The 17,449-nt window shown below is 43.0% G+C and overlaps 1 protein-coding gene across 7 annotated transcripts in view; it reads right to left on the reverse strand.

The window, feature by feature from the left end:
• Positions 1–17,449, reverse strand: part of ASTN2 (astrotactin 2) — a 1,447,326-nt gene that overhangs the window by 312,701 nt on the left and 1,117,176 nt on the right. For all 7 annotated transcript variants that reach the window (XM_047699298.1, XM_047699297.1, XM_047699295.1 and 4 more), the window contains one exon: positions 5,106–5,272. In XM_047699298.1, coding sequence (XP_047555254.1) covers positions 5,106–5,272 — 167 coding nt within the window. The remainder of the gene's footprint in view (positions 1–5,105; positions 5,273–17,449) is intronic.

Raw genomic sequence — 17,449 nt, forward strand, 5'->3', positions numbered from 1 at the left:
TCCTTACAAATGGCTCTGGTCAGTTCTATCTTTATATTATCTGTTTTTTTTTTTTTTTTAATAGGTTGGATTTATGCAGATAATACTAAGTTCTCATAGAAGAATGAATAGAATACATTATAAACACACTATACAAAGGATACAAACTTGGTTGCTGGGTAACCTACCGAGATATTTGCCGCTCCCTCACCTCTAAGACTCATTCTAAATGCTTCAGCTGATTTTCCAAGGCCTTCTCCACCTCTCTCCAATTCACCTGCCTGTCTCCACCACACTGGTACCTGTGCTCTATCAACATCCTCTAGGACCACGTGAGGCTCAGCAACCTGTCCTCCGTGTCCCCTCTGCCCTGGGTGGGCAAGGACTCATGCTCAATGCTCTTTGCATTCTCAGCGTCCCACAAAGGGCCAGGCACAGAGTAGGCACAAGAAATCCTAGGTAGATGAATTCCTTAATTCAACAAATACAGTGTTGAAGAAGTTCTCAGGTCTAATAGTGGGGAGTGACAAGAAGGGGACCTAGTCCCTTACCATGAGGCACTCACAGTGGGATGAGGACCACACAGGAGAGCAGGTAAGTCAGAAGAGCAGTTGGGGTGACCACAGAGAGACGCTCAGGGCGGCAGCAGTGGCGGGCTAGCTGTGTGACCCCAGAGAAAGGGACTTTATTTAGTGGTGCAGACCTTGACCTGACCAGGGGCTGACGATCACGGCAGCTGGATACAGGTTCAGTCTGCAAATGGTGTCCAGGTTTCACTGGGATAAACTGGAATTCAAGGCTACATGCAAATGGGTCTGTCCGTTGGAAGAGGGTCTTGTGGGTAGAAAGGAAAAAAAAATACAAACAAAAATATAACAAGAAAAGAAAGTCCTTTCTTTGCATTCCCTAATTCCCTACTCCTTGGTAAATACTGAGCCAATATTTAACTTGTATCCCCTTGAAAGGGTGAAGTATTCTATTGTCCAGCTCCGAGGTACCTGCACACCTCTTTCCTGCACCCCTTAGTGCTCAGAGAAGACTCATTGGAGAAGTGTACATTGCACGTACACTGAGTCTGGAGGATGAAACAGCTGTCTAAGCTGAATGCCCACAGGCGGGGGGCGGGGGCAGAGATTGATGGTATAGGAGAGGAGGAGAGGAGAAGCAGAAGGAACAACACTGTTAAAATTCCAGAAGCTGAAGCCATGGGCCCTAATTCAGGAAAAGAGAAACAGCTGGAATTATAGCTGGAAAGGTGAGACCAGGAACGCATTCTTTGGCCACATTGACTGAGGAACATCATTCCACAATGATTACTTGAGCACCTACTATGTTCCAGGTGCTAGAGCTGGTAAGCAAGACCTCAGTTCAGTCACTGAATGATGAAATTAGATGGTGTAATACCTCTTCGACTAACTGTAACTACCAATTCCTGGGTGCTTATGTGTGTTAGCCCCTGTGCATACGTAATTTCATTTATCCTCACAGTCCTATCTGATTCCACTTGAAAGGGAATGCTCAGGGAAGTTCAGTGACTTGATTAAAACCACACAGCGCTAGAAGTGTCCAGAAGCCAGCAGTGACACAGATTAGAGCCACACAGCCTGGGTGGAAATCTCAAAGCCTCCGTTTACCGGCTGTGTGACCTTGGGCAAGTCACAGAGCCACCATGTGCCCGCTTTTCTTGAGGGTAACTGGCGCTCATCACAGTACCTCCCTTGTAGAGTCCTTACAAGAATTAAATAGCCTGTTGTAATCAAAGCACTTCCCAGTCATGGCCTGTAGGAGGCACTTTATAAGACTTAGCTACTGGGACTGTCCTGGCTGTAGAGAGGTTTATTATACCTGCCCCTACCCAGGACATTCAGAGAGGTCACAGAGTTCTGAGTAAGTTTGGAAGGTCTCTTTGAGCAAAGGTTTGTTTTCCTTGCTTAATTCAGGGCTTGCCACTTCTCTCCACCAACTTTCTCACAAGTACCTGCTAATGGCTTTCATTGTTTTGTTTATAGTGCTTCTAACAAGTGTGGGTAACTTCTCATTTGCATACTTAATAGGCAATTTCCAAAACACATTGACACTGCAGTTGGTTTTAGGAGACCTGGATTTTCTCTTCTTTTTTGTCCTGTTTATCAGCCTTTGGATGGGTTTCAACAGCTCACAGCAAACTCCCCCCACCCCTTTCCAACTTATTTAGGACTTTCAGAATTCTTCATATATTTTGGATATTAACCCCTTATTGGATATATCAATACCCCAAAAAAACCAACAAACAATCCAAATAAAAAGTGGCCAGAGGACCTGAATTAGACATATTCCCTAAGGAGACATACCAGTGGCCAATAGACACATGAAAGATATTCAACATCACTAAATATCAGAAAATGCACATCAAAACCACAGTGAGATATCCCCTCAAACCCGTGAGAATGGCTAGTATCAAAAAGACAGGAAAGAGCAGGTGTTGGCAAGGAAGTAGAGGAAAGGGAGTCCCAGTGCCCTGTTGTTGGCAGTGTAAATTGGTGCAGCCACTGTGGAAAACGGTGCGGAGGTTCCTCAAAAAAATTAAAAACAGAAGCACCCTAAGATCCAGCAGTTCCACTTTTTGGTATTTACCTGAAGAAAATGAAAACACTAATTTGAAAAGATACATGTACCCTGATGCTTTTTACAGGATTATTTGCAATAGTCAAGATATGGAAACAACCCAGGTATCGATCCACAGATGAATGGATACAGAAGGGTGCGTGTGTGCGCGTGCGCATGCGCACTTTCGTGTGCAATGGGATAATAGTCAGCCATCAAAAACCCGAAATCTTGCCCTTTGCAACATGGATGGATCTAGAGTGTCTTACATTCGGTGAAAGAAGTCAGACAGAGAAAGAAAAATACCAAATGATTTCCCTTACCTGTGGAATCTAAGTATCAAAACAACCAAAATGAAACAGACACAGACCCACGAATACAGAGGACAAACTGGTGGTTGCCAGAGGGGCGGGGAGGTGGAGGGCCAGGTGAAATGGGAGAAGGGGATCGAGGGGAAGAAACTTCCAGTCGTAACTAAGTCGTGGGTTGCAAAGCATGACATGGCAAATAGAGTCAGTAACAGTGTAATAACTTTGCATGGTGACAGATGGTAACTGCACTCATGGCGGTGAGCACTGCATAATGTATATAAGTGTCCAATCCCCGTGTTATACATCTGAAACTGATGTTATATTGTTTCTCAACTATACTTCAGAAAGGCCCTTCAGAAGCACTTTACAGATACTCATAAGTTGTGACGTAATGCATTTTAGTCCTCAGGACAGGTCCATAAAAAGATAACTATTACTATCCCCATTTTACAGATGAGGAAAGGGAGGCACAGAGATGTTAAGTGACGTGCTCAAGGTCACACAGCAAAAAGGCAGTGAGTCACGTAAGGTCTCATGACTTAACCTTAATGGAGTAACAAAGGATAAATATGTTGCATTCTTCCCGACCATCTTCATATTGAGTTAAATATTAAAAGTTTAGAGACCAGGAAACTGAAGAGCAGGGGTCCTCAAAGGCTTGCCCAACGTAGTGCTCGAATAAGAACCAAAGTCTGGTGACTCCCCTTGACCTCTGCACTGTGCTGTGGATGGAGGAAGGCGCTGACGGTTTCTGTGCCCAAGTCCATTACTGATGTCCCTGCTGCTGTTACTGCTGTGACTTGCAACAGAAGGACCCCCACACCCCCAACACACACACCAAGTATACAGGGAGAAAAATAATGATAAGAGCAAGGCTGATTCTGTATTCCAGCCTCAGATCTAAGCCCATGCATAATTTACTCCACACTGCCCTGCAGTCACTTAAGCCGAGGAGAGACAGCTATAAATTCAGGTCTGCATACACTAATTTATTTCTTATTTATTTTACTGATACATATCTAGGGCCTCCAGCAAGCTGCTCCAACACCTGCTCAAAGGCACCTGCAGCCCCAGTGTAACTGGGGCAGAGGGAGAGAACCTGAAATATGTCCCAGAAGGAACAGCGGAGCCACAGACTAGAACCGAGCAGGTAAAATTTGTTTTCTGTTAAACTGGGATTAAACTCATACACGCTCTCCCATCCTCTTTTGCATAAGATGTAGGCCTGAAAATGTTCTTGTTAAATCTCATTCTGTTTCTCTATCTCAGTAGAGCACGGAGTGTATTTCAATGACCGACATTTCTGCACAAGCACGGGGTTATATGTCTGAGTCCCAGAGTGTCAGAGGATGAGCACATTTTTAAAAGACGAAGATGTCACCAGGAGGAAAGTGAAGCAGAGAAGAAAAGGTGCATCCGTTCCCTTGAGTAAGTGTTGAGGACCAAGCCCTCTGCGGGATGCCATTCAGGACAGCAGGACAGAGGTTAACTCCCACTGCAGTCCTCTGCACGGAAAACAAGGTAAACTGGAAGAAATGGTCAGTGTCCTTGTCCAAAGCTCTCATTTTACAGGTGATCAGACCACAGCTGGAGAGGAAAAGTGACTTGTCCGGGGCCACTCAGTGAGCTGGTCCCAAGGTGCCCCTTCTTTCAGTCTCAGGAGAATTTTAAAATGCCCTGACTTCTTGGCATTGGCTGCATGGTCTCCTTCCCACCTCCCTGCCGCCCACTTGGTTCTCCTTGCAGATAGGGCATTAGGGCACAGAGAGGCCTTCCCTGAATGGGCAAATCAAGAATTAGGAATTCTAAATTCCTGCAGAAACAGGGTTGAAAGCCTGACCCAAGCCTGTATCCTTAAGTGAACACCTGCTTGTTCGCAGTGACACTTTCCAGGTGCCTGCTCTGGTCTCCAGACTACACTGGCCGGGACTGTAGTGGAGAGGCAGAAGGGGCAGAGGGCTTCAGCAGAACCTGACCCTAGGACACAGCCTGAGCATGGATTCCATTTAGTATAGCTATTAATCAATTATTTATTTTGCTTTTTCCTTTCTTCTTCCCAATACCCAATAGAAGGTTATCCTGTTGCCTTTTGCTTCTTGGGCTAAAAGAGCAGACAGAAAGGCATTTTGTTGAAGGTCAAGGCCGGCTTGGCCTGACTGCAGCTCCTGACATTTTCCCCACATCTCCCGCTGCTGTGAGGGGAGTGGCTGGGCCACAGGGACCAAGACTCACCCACAGAACATGAAGATGGTGCTGGATGTGGCGTCATAGGGTAAAGGGAGCGTCTGCTGCAGACATAGCTGCTCACAGCCACCGTTGAAGCCGTCCGAGCAGTCAATGCCTTTCGAGTGGTCGTAGCATCCAGAGCCGTCCTTCATGGGCCTCAGCTCCTCGGGGCACTGCTCGGGGGAGAGAGAGCAACAGGACGGTCATGCAGAGGAGGCGGTGGGATCCTGCAAGCCCTCTCCTCCCACCTCCTGAAATGGGGCATGAGGCAGGGACCATAGACAGTTTCAATCAGAGTCTTGCTTGGCCCATTCATAGCTATATGGCCTCTTTGACCCTCAGTGTGCCCACCTGTGAAATGGGACTTTTGTCAGTACCTGCCCAGTAGATGTGTGAGAATATAAGTTCCCGTCAGCAAAGTGCTCAGAACACTGTGGCTCACACGACAACTGTACAGCAAGGGTTAGCTGCTTTTCCTGTTGACAACACTGGAACCGTCATCATTATTGCATTTATTATGGTCCAGTAGGGTCTGCCACTGATAAAGAATCCCTCTGGCCAGCAGCCAGGTCTATTTTAAAGAGTTCCTACTGATATGAATTTACATTCCAGCTCTTCCTCTTCTCCCTCTGTGATCTGGGGCAAGTTATTCACCATCTCTGAGCCTCCGTCTCTTCATCTGTTAAATGGGCATGGAACCTGCCTGTATGGATTTCTTGTCAAGCTTAAATTGGATTCTGGGAGTGTGCACCTTACTTCAGAATTCTGGACACAATTCGGTACTTGTCACATGTGAGTTCTCTCCCTTCCTGTCTTGAATTTGTCTCTTTGTCTCCATCCCTGTCTCCGGGGTCCTGAACGGGACTCCTGCATGCCCACAGCAAGAGCCTGGTCTCTTCCACACCGTCCTCCTGACGGTCAACAGAATGCTATTTCTAAATCATCCCTCTCCAGCTTAAATAAATGAATGCATTTTCCACAACAACAACAACAATAGCAACCATAACACCTCGAATCTCCCTTAAACTGATAGGCAACGTCCTTTGCAGGTGCCTCAGATCCAGCCATGGGCACCTCTCTCCAGGTCACCAAACCAGCAGCCCTCCAGTCCCTAAAAAACCCCAATGACTCCAATCTTGAGTGACCTAGTCAAATGCTCTTATCAGGGTGCCTGGTATCTGCTAAGTACACCGTAAATGGAAGATCCGATACCGTAGGGACCACTGGCTATTTGAGCTCTTCTTTTCCCATCCGGCACATCCACTCTCCTGCATCGGGGACAGAAAACGAGGTACGGGGTTTTAATTTCAGTCACTCTGCTGGCATTTCCTGTCCACAGAGATGAACACCCAGAGCTCAGCCCTCCTCATCCATCACTGGACGTCACCGATTAAAATGGCCCCATAGTACACGCCCCCACCCCCCACCCCCGGTCCCTTCCCCAAGCCACATCCTGAAGAACATCAATAACAAACACACACGTGCAAAGCCATTTACAAAGACCACTGTAACCCACAACAACAAAAGGTCAACCCTCCTGAAAATTAAACTTTGCCTAAGAAGAATTCATAATTACAAACGCATAAGAGTTCTTCGAGACATTTGAGACTGGCGCCAGGGAGGGTGACGGAGAAAGTGGGTTACAAATGGCCTTTATCAAGCTGCAGAAAGGTTATAAAACTGGCTACATTTTGTGCTTAAGAAGAAAAATCAATTTTCCATGTGAGTGAAGTGCTGTAAATATTAATACAAGCTCCGAGGAAACCCCTGCTCGTCTTGGAACACTCACAGACAGGAGGGCACCTGGTCACAGGGCCATTTACGGGTACTCGGGTACTCGGGGCTGGGTCTGTCTGTCTGCAGAGACTCAGGGATAAGCGCTCGAAAAAAAATGTCTGAGCTTCTCATCAGGTGACAGGAGGGATAGGGGCACGGAATTCACTCCTAGTTCTTCCCCATGCCCAGCTGATTCCCTGCCACTTTTATTCTTTAAAAATATATGTTCTGTAATCCAGGCAAGATCTAAACACTTAACCTGCTTTTACTTAGTTGGTCCTTACAGCAAACCTATGAGGCTGCTAATGGCTCCCCAAGATACGTTTCTGACCTAACCCCTGAAACCTGTGAATGTCACCTTCAACGGTAAAGTTTGGCAGATGTGATAAAACTAAAGTCCTTGCATTATGTGAACCAGCTGGATTATCAAAGCAGATCTGAATGTGGTCATGGATGTCTTGTAAGATAAAGGCACAGAGAGGACACGCATGGATGAGAAGGCCAGGTGAAGGCAGAGCAGAGATTTCAGCCGTGGGGTCAATCCTGTAACCTCCAGAAGCCGGAAAGAAGCAAGCTCTGGGAGGGAACACGACCCTGAGATCACCACGACTTCGGACCTTTGCCCCCTGGAACTGAGAGAGACTACATTTCCATCATCCTCGGCTACAGAGTTCGTGGTGATTGGTACAGTGCCCACAGGATCCAATTCAGGTGGGAAGTATCATGAGTCCCATTTTACAGATCAGGAAACTGAGGAGGAATGGCAGGAGTGGGGCTTTGCAGGCTTTCTGGCTCTGTAGCTCTTAGCTAACTCCCAGGCAATGCATTCCACTCCCCTGTCACTAACGGACTGATGGGTTTCCCATCTCAGGACATTGGAGCAAAGATAGATTTAGAGCTGATTTAACCTCCTTACGTTAAAATTGGGAGAGGTGTTCTGAGCAGATGAAGTGGGTTTTCTGATCACCCCCACACAATTATCCCTTCATCCGGTGTGGACGTCATGCCCCGAGTCCTTGAGGGTGGGCGAGGGCAGACTAGATCTAGTAGTATCACCGTTCGAGATTATTTACATATTATTTCAATTACTTGACAGCTCATCATCTGTCTTCCTCACCAAAATGCGAAGTTTATAATACAATGGACCCTCCTGCCTTGTCCCCACCTGCAGGGCACACTTAGCATAGCGTCAGCAACAATGTAGTCACTTGCTACTTTTCCAATGAGCCATCTGAGTGCCAGACAGTGTGCCTGTTTGTTAACTTTGGGTCTGAGTCCAAACTCGGCTTCTTACAAGCTGCGCAACCTTTTGCCAGTGACTCAACCTCATCTATCTTCATAGGATTGCTGTAAGGAGTAAACAGAGTTGTATCCAGCATCGAAGATGGTCCCCAATGATTCCTGCCTCCTGGCACTCACACCCGGTGGTGTCCTCCCACACTGCACCAGGGCTGGTCCGCATGACCAATAGCATATGGTGGAACTGATGGCGTAGCCCTTCCAAGATTAGATTATTAAAGACTGAAGCTTCCCTTGGTCTCCCTCCGTCTCTTTCAGATCACTGGCTGTGGTGAAATCAAGCTGCCATGTTGTAAGCAGCAGTAGAGGGAGTCCCGTGGGGCAAGGAACGGAAGCTTCTGGTCAACAGCCAGCATGGCTGCCCTGCCAACAGCCCCTGAGTAAGCTCGGAAACATACCCTCCCACCAGTCAGCTGACACCTTGACTAGCATCTCAGAGGGGCCAGACCCGCCCAGCTAAGCCACTCTTGAATTTCTAACCCTCAGAGATGATGTGAGACAGTAAAATCTTTTCATTTTCCATTGCTCCGTTTTGGGATGACTTTTTAGGCGGCAATAGATAACCGATACAGGGAGCTAAACGCGTCAGATGCTCAGCACAGCGCTCGGTGAGGGGCAGCTGCTGTCGTGGGTAATTTGAAGACGCTTAGAGTCTAGTTTGAGAGCTAAGGAATATTATGTCTCTGTCAGAAAGAGGACTAGTAATAGAACAAAAAAGAAGTGCGGTATAATTTGAAAGGGAAACTCAAAACCCTGGCAGTGTGAGTGACCAGCAGTTACTGGAGTAGGGATGCCTTGGTCAGAGAAGTATTCCTCTTAGGAGAAGATGTGCCTGAGTAAAAGAGAGACATGCCACCATCCTGGAAAGAGGAAGATCAGAACTCTTGCCCAAGCACTTCTGCTTACTTGCCTGGTGTGTTGGGCAAGTCCTTGAACCCAGCTGGGCCTCAGTTTCCTTTATTTCAATGGGGGGGACAGCTTGGAGGCAAGAGCATGGGGACTGACGTCAGGCATGATTCCACACAGGCTTTGTGAGCCCAGAACGGCATAGCAACAACTGCTTCATCTCAGAGAGCCCCTCAGGTTCCTCAGCTGGAAAATGGGAGTAACGGTGCCTCTCTCAGAGGCATTTCTGGAGACTTCATGAGAAAACACACTGGAAGTGCCTGGCTCAGAACTTAACACATAGTAAGCACTTCATAAACGAAGGGGAAATGAACAAATGGTAAATGAATAAACCCAATCCCTCAAAAGGAAACCTAACTACAACTATCAGCTTCTTTCTTTCTTACCTATGCAAGCCCTTCGTTGGACGGCTCAAGAAATATTGATTGGACACCTACACAGCACTAGCCAAATGTGCAGGGTGCTGAAAATGTCGCGGTAAACACAACAGACAACACCTTGATCTCATGGAGTTTAAATTCTAGAGAGGAAAATGACTGATGAGTAAATAAATAAGACAGTTATTCCACGGTGTGAAAAAAGAAGAAAGAACCAAGTGAACAGGGAATGGAGTAAAGGAGGCATACCGGGAAACTCTGAGGGAAGTCTGAATAATGAGTGGGGTCTTCTGGGTGAATACAAGTGGGAGGCGTTATCCAAGAAGAAGCCGGAGTATGAAAGTCCTGAAGGAGGGAACAGTGTTGACCTATGGAACCAAGAAGGCCAGACAGTCAAAGCTCAGTGAGCCAGGAGAAAACAAGTTCAGCTAGCACAAGGCAAGGTGTGAGAGGAAGGCAGTGACCACATCCCTTAAGCCAGAGTTGTGCACTATGATCTGCAAGCCAAATCCCATCTGAACCCTGTTAGTTTGCTTTTTAAAAAATTATTTTTTTAAAAATTTTGAGATAATTGTAGATTTGCATGCAGTTGTAAGAAATAATATGATAATAGAGAAATCTTGTGTACCTTTTGCCCAGTCTCCCCCAATGGAAACATCTTGGAAAACAATAGAAAGAATATCACAGCCAGGATATATACACTGATCACCAAGATACAGAGCATTTGTATCGCTACAGAAATTCTTCCTGTTGCCCTTTTAAGATCCCACCCACTTCCCAACTGACTCATTTTCTTTATGCCCAGAAACCACCATGGTCTCCATTCCTTTACAGGTTAGAATTCAATAGAAAGCATTACAGAATTTCTGTCATTTCAGGAATATAACATCAACAAAATCATATAGTATGTGACCTTTGGAGATTGGCTTTTTTTCCCCTCCACTCAGCATCCTTCTCGTGTTCATCCAGATTGCTGATGTAGCAACATTTAGTTCCTTTTTCATGGCATAGTAGTAGTCCATGGTATGGACGAGTCATAGTGTGTTTAACCATTTACCTGGAGGACATGAGGGTTGTTTCTATTTCTTAGCTATAATGAACAGCTGCTATAAATATCTGCATACAAGTTTTTGTGTAAACATAAATTTTCACTTCTTCAAAAAAAATGCCAAGAAATAGAATTCTTGGGTCATAGGAAGGTTGCATATTTAATTTTTTTTTAGGAAGCTGCCAAACTGTTTTCAAGAGTGGTTGTCCTATTTTAAATTCCCACAAGTAAATGTATGAGTGATTCACTCTCAACAGCATTTGATGGTGTCCATATATACATATGGACACCCTGATCTGTGTGTAGTCACACCCTCACTGTGGTTTTAATTTGAATTTCCCTAGTAGTTAGTGGTGCTGATTATCTCTTGAGCTCCATTTCTGTCTGTATATCCTTTTCAGTGAGAGGTCTCTTAATGTTTTTTGCCCATTTTCTGATTGAATGATTTGGGATTTGTTTTGTTTTGTTTTTTTACTGGTAAGGCTTGAGAGTTCTTTATATATTCTAGACATTAGACTTTTGTCAGAGATATGGCTTGCAAATGTATTTTCTCTCCCAGTTTGTAACTTGTCTTCTCATCTTCTTCAAATGAGCTTTCACAGAGCAAATGTTTTTAATTTTGATGAAATCCAAGTTACCATTTTTTCTTTTATGGATCGTACTTTTAGAATCTAAGAACATTTTGCCAAGCCCAAATCTCAAAGATTTTCTCTTGTGTGTGTGTATTTTTCTAGAAGTGTTATGGCTTTATGCTTCACAATTAATTCTGTGATACATTTTTAGTTAATTTTTGCATGAGGTGTGAGACTTCACTGAGGTTTGTTTTCTTGCCTGTGAATGTGCAATTGTACCAGCACCCTTTGTTGAACACTCCCTTTCCCCCATTAAATTGTTTTTGCCTCTTCGTAAAAAACAAAAACAAAAACAAAACAAAAAAAACAAAAAAAAAGCCCACAAAAAAACAACAACACACACACAAAACAAAACAAAACCCAAATTGAGCTTATTTGTGTGGGTCATTTCTGTGTTTTTTTATTCTATTGATCTATAGGTCTATCATTCTGTTAACACCACAGTCTTGATTACCATAGCCATATACATCTTGAAATAGGGTAGAATGACTCCTTCTACTTTATTCTACTTTTTCAAAAGAAGTTTTGTTTCTCCTAGTTCCTTCGCCCTTCCATATAAATTTTAGGAAAGTCTTGTCTATATTTATAAAAAAAAAATCATCATGCTGAGGTTTTGATAGGAATTATGCTAAAACTTTGCATCAGTTTGAAGGGAAAGGAGATCTTTATGATGGTGAGTCTTCCAATCCGTGAACACAGTTTGTCTCTTCATTTACTTAGATCTTTTAAAAATATCTTTCATGAGGGCACCCTGGGTGGCTCAGTCAGTTAAGCATCTGCCTTCGGCTCAGGTCATGATCCGGGGGTCCTGGAATTGAGCCCCATGTTGGACTCCCTGCTTTGTGGGGAGTCTGTTTTTCCCTCTCCCTCTGCCCCTCTCCTCATTCATGCTCCCTTTCTAAAACAAAATAAATAAAATTTAAAAAATATCTTTCATCAGCATTCTGTAGTTTTCAGCATACATGTCTCACATGTTTTGTTAGATTTACATAGAAGTATTTAATTATTTTTTAGACATTGTAAATGGTATTGTATATCACCTGTTTCATTCCTAATATTGACAACTTGTATTTTCTCTCCCTTTTTATCAGTTTTGCTAGTCCCCCCCCCACCCACCCAATTTGCTTGATGTTTTCAAGGTATCAGTTTTTTACTTCATGACTTTTGTGTATTTTTTTTTCTTTCTGTCTTTAAGTACATTGATTTCCTTTCTTCTGCTTGCTTTGGGTTCATTTTGTTCTCTTTTTTTTGGTAGGTTCTTAAGGTGGAAGCTTATTATAGATTATTAATTGAAACTTTTTTCTAATATATACATTCATGGCAATAACTTTCCTCCTCATTAAATATAAAGACACAGAGAAATTACAAGGAAAGGATAGATCACTATGCTAGTTGCGTCCCACAAATTCTGATATACTCTATTTTTATTTCTTTCAGATCAGCATATTGTTTTTTATAACCCTTGAGACTTCCTCTTTAATCCATGGTTTATTTAGAAATGTGTTGTGAGGGTTCCAAGTATTTAAAGATTTTTCTGTTATTTGTTATTGTTTTGTAGTTTCATGCTATTGTATTTAGAGAATACACTCTGCATGATGAATTTCTTAAATTTATTGAGGTATTTTTCCATGGCCCAGGATATGGTCTATCTTGGTATGTGCTCCATAAGCACTTGAAAAGAATGTGTATTCTGTTGTGGCTGGGCAGTGTGTTCTATAAATGTTAACTAGATCCTTTCAGTTGATGACATCATTGAGTTACATTATAGCATTGGTAATTTTCTAACTGTTATATCAGTTGCTGAGAGAGGAAGGTTGGTGCATCCAATCATAATTGTGGATTTCTCTATTTTTCCTTTCAGTTCTATTGGTTTTTGCTTTACACATTTTACAGCTCTGTTGTTTGATGCATAAACATTCGGGACTGCTATGACTTCTTAGTGGATGACACTTTCATTATTATGTGATTTCCCTCTGACTTACTTTATGTGATATGAATATAGCTACTCCTACTTTTGTTTGATTTGCACATGTCTTTTTATTTACTTTCAATCTGCCTAAATCATTATATGTTATGTGAATTTCTTGTGAACAGCCTATAACTGGGTCATATTTTTAAATCAAATTTGCCAATTTCTGTCTTCTAATTTGTATTTTTAGACCATTTACATTTAATGTGATTACTGGTATTTTAGAGCTTAAGTTAGATGTTTTATTTTGTTTCCTGATCTCCATTTTTCATTTTTCTTTCTCTTGCAACATTTTAAAATTCCATTTTGATTTATTTGTAGTGTTTTAAGTACATCTCCTTGCATAATTTTTAGTGTTAGCTTTTGGTATGCATGACTTATCACAGTCTACTTATGCCATCATTTTACCCATTTAAATGATGTATAGAAACCTGACCTCCCTTTATGTCCCTTTACCTTCTCCCATCTATGGCATATTTTTTTAAAAAATATTCCTCTAAATACATTTAGGACCGCATCAGATAGTGCTAGCATTTTTACTTTAACTGTCTAACATAATGTAGGAAGCTGAAGAAGAAAGGGAAGATCTATTGCATTTACCCATATTTGTGTTGTATTCTTTCTTCCTTCCCACTGTTCCAAAATCCCTTCTTCTATTGTTCCTTTTCTGTTTCAAGAACTTCCTTTAGCCAGTCTTTAGAATAAGTCTCCTGGCAACCAATTCTCTTAGTTTTCCTTCATATGATAATGTCTTGATTTCTTCCTCATTCCAAAAAGATGTCTACTGGGCACAGGATTCTGAGTTCACAGTTTTTGTTCTTGTTTTCATTTTTCATCCAACACTTAAAAAATGCTGTGCCACTTCCTCCTGGCCTCCATGATTTCTCATGAGAATTCCACCATCATTCATGTTGTGTTTCTCCTATAAATAAGATGTCATTTCTCTCTACTTGCTTTCAAGATTTTTTCCTTGAAAAACAGAAATTTGGCTGTAATTGTTGGTATGGATTTCTTTGTGCTTATTCTGGAATTTGCTCAGCTTTTCAAATATGTATATTTATGTATTTTATCAAATTCAAGAAGTTTTCAGCCATTATTTCTTTGAGCACTTTTTCAGTTCCACTCTTTCTTATCTCCTTCTGGCCCTTGAGACTGTGTTTATTTTCTTTATTGGTCTTGTCTCTTGATGTTCTGAGTGGGTGATTTCTATTTCTATCTTTACGTTCATTGGTTATTTTCTCTGTCCTATCTGTTAGTCAAATTAATCCACTGAGTTTTCAAAACATTTTTTTGATTATTGTATTTTTCAGTTCTATAATTTTCATTTGTTTCTCCTTTATATCTTCTACTTCCTTGATAAGACTTTCTGTTTTTCTCATATGTGCTTATAATTGCTTGTTTAAGCATTTTTATGATGACTATTTTAACATATTTGTCATTGACTTCCGATATATATTCTTTGTTATCTTCATAATGGCATCTATTGGCGCTGTTTTGTTTGTTGGTTGGTTTGCATTCTGTTTGAGATCCTTCAGGCTCTTGGTACAATAAGTGATTTGGTGGAAACCTGGATAAACTTGGGGCATTATGTTATGTTATTATGTTTTAACTCTGGATCTTATTTAAACCTTCTATTTTATCTGGATTCTTCCAACACTGTTCCAGTAGGGCAAAGTGGAGGCATAGCTCATTACTGTCAGGGGAAGTAAAATCCCAGTTTTCCCACTTAGCCCTCTCAGACATCCCTGCAGTAAAGAAAGGGGGAGGTACTGTATTATCAGACTATATAATTATAGTCTGGAAAAAATTTAAGTCTAGTTCCCTACCTGGCCTTTGTTAGAATGGGTTGGGTTGGACCATGATGTCTGGCTAGAGTGATTATTGTCTAAAAATTTTCTGTCTTTATAGGCTGCCATTTTCCTTTTGCTGAGGAGAGTAAGCTTTGGGTTTTGGGTTGTTTTTGTTTTGTTTTCTTTGGTCTTTACCTATTGGCATTTCTGACTTGATGGCTCCTTCAGTTCCAAGCTTGGAACATATAAGGCAAAAAGAAAACCCAAGGTACTGACCACCAATATCTCCATGGACCCCCAAATTCCTAGCTGGTCTGCCTTTTTCTCTTCACCTTTCACAGAATTATGTTTGTTTTATATGTAATCTCCAGCATTTTTGTTGTGTTTAGCAGGAAAAAGAGGGAAAAGACATCTATTTCCCCACAAACTGTTTTGCACAGGACTATTTATGTTTACATTTTTAAAGTTCTGTTTTTATTTTTTTTAGAAGGAAGACTATGAGGGGCGCCTCGGTGGCTCAGTGGGTTAACGCCTCTGCCTTCGGCTCAGGTCATGATCCCAGGGTTCTGGGATCAAGCCCTGCATCCGGCTCTCTGCTCAGCCAGGAGCCTGCTTCCTCCTCTCTCTCTGCCTGTCTCTCTGCCTACTTGTGATCTCTATCTGTCAAATGAATAAATAAAATTCTTTAAAAAGGGGGGGGGGGCGCCTGGGTGGCTCAGTGGGTTAAAGCCTCTGCCTTCGGCTCAGGTCATGATCTCAGGGTCCTGGGATTGAGCCCCGAATCGGGCTCTCTGCTCTGCAAGGAGCCTGCTTCCCTCTCTCTCTGCCTGCCTCTCTGCCTACTTGTGATCTCTCTCTGTCAAATAAATAAATAAAATCTTAAAAAAAAAAAGGAAGACTACGAAATAAACAATAACAACAACAACAACACATGCATGTGACTTGCAAAGCCTAAAATATTTACTACATGGTTCTTTATACAAAAAAGTTGTTGACCCCTGACTTCAGCCCTGGGAAGTCATCTTGAGTTTATTCTAAGTACAACTGGAAGGCATTGAAGATTGTAAAGTGATTCGGTTTGCTCCCTTGAAGAGATTACTGAAGTCAGTAAATTTGATTATCTGTAAGCACTTTCTTAAGGTCTTATAAAAAGAAGCCTGAGAGGTAGGCTCTGTGAGGCTAGGAGTGGGCAGAAGGAAAGGGGCAGTTCCACCTCCTAATGACCCCATTCCTTGGAGGGCTGCTCTTTGGCAGAATTTTTCAATAAGTGGATGAGAAACCCAGTTCAGCTGAGCTCCAGAGCCTCACAGCCTCCACTCTGCTCTGCTTCAGGCGAGGACCCACAGGAAGACCCTGAGCCTGAATCCCGGAGCCTTGAAGTCTTGAGGATTTTAGTGGGGAAGAGGTACCAAGGGGAGTCTCAGCTGCTCCTACAACACACTGGCCCTGCCTTACTCCTCCCAGCCCCCTCTCTCATCCCCTGAGCCTTCTTCCACTCCTTCCCAAGCCCTGTTTTCAACATCACCAAGCCATTTGTTTCCATTTGTAACTATGCATTTTAATGTTCATTAATTATAGAATGCAAATTGCTTCAAGTACAAAATTTGTAATGAGCTGCTCCACTACCCCACCCCCAGGTCTAGAAGGTGGGCCAGCTGTTCTGCGCAGAAGGAAAAACAACCAGCTTACAAGACAAAATAACTTTTCCTGGGGCCTGAGTGACTCATATCGCAAGCAATCCTGGGGGATTTCCAGGGTGGTGAGGACAGAAAAGCCCTGCCCCTCCCTCGGGCCCTGGGAGATGACAGGTGTGGCACCTCCCTTCTCTTCTACAACCTTGGACCTTAGAGGCAGGGTGGGATAATGGAAAGGACTCCAGCCTCAGACCCAGCCTCTTCTTAGCTATCGTCTAAAGCTAGTCATGCTTCTCTGAGCCTCAGTTTCCCCATCTGGAAGACCTATTTCAGTGGGTGTGGCAAGCAAATTGGTTGATGGAGACAAGCAGCCAAATTCTAGCAAACCCTCAATTAAAAAAAAAAGCATGTAAATAATGGATCTCTGTAAAGCTGAGTTTTGGGTCTTCCTCTCCTTTCTAACTGGCTGGGTAGCTTCTGACAGGCACGTCCTGCTGTCTGAGTCTGTTTGCTATACTATAAAATGAAGGCATTGGACAAATGGAAGGTAGGTAATACTCTGAGCTCTGAGCTGCTTGGTTTTTTGTTAAAGCAATGATGGACTGTGGAAAGGGGAGAACTATCTCAGAAGTGAGTGGAGAATCCCCTTTGAATTGATTGAGCATGTTTTAAGACATCAACAGGATGATTCCACACCTGCCTAACTACTGGCAGAGCCTTGTCCTCCTCCCAGGGCTCAGCCAGTATCTGATTTCTCTCATCACCAGTGAAGCATAATAACAGTACTACCTCCTAGCAAGAGTCCTGCCTCCTACCAATCACACTGCCCCATCACATCATCGTAAAGGTTACACGAGACAAAGTAAAGGCAATGAGATCATTCGTGAGTGGAAGGCTGAGCACACTGTCAGCCACAGAG

This window comes from Lutra lutra, chromosome 13 (assembly GCF_902655055.1).
Source record: "Lutra lutra chromosome 13, mLutLut1.2, whole genome shotgun sequence".
In the NCBI taxonomy this organism is placed as follows: domain Eukaryota; kingdom Metazoa; phylum Chordata; class Mammalia; order Carnivora; family Mustelidae; genus Lutra; species Lutra lutra.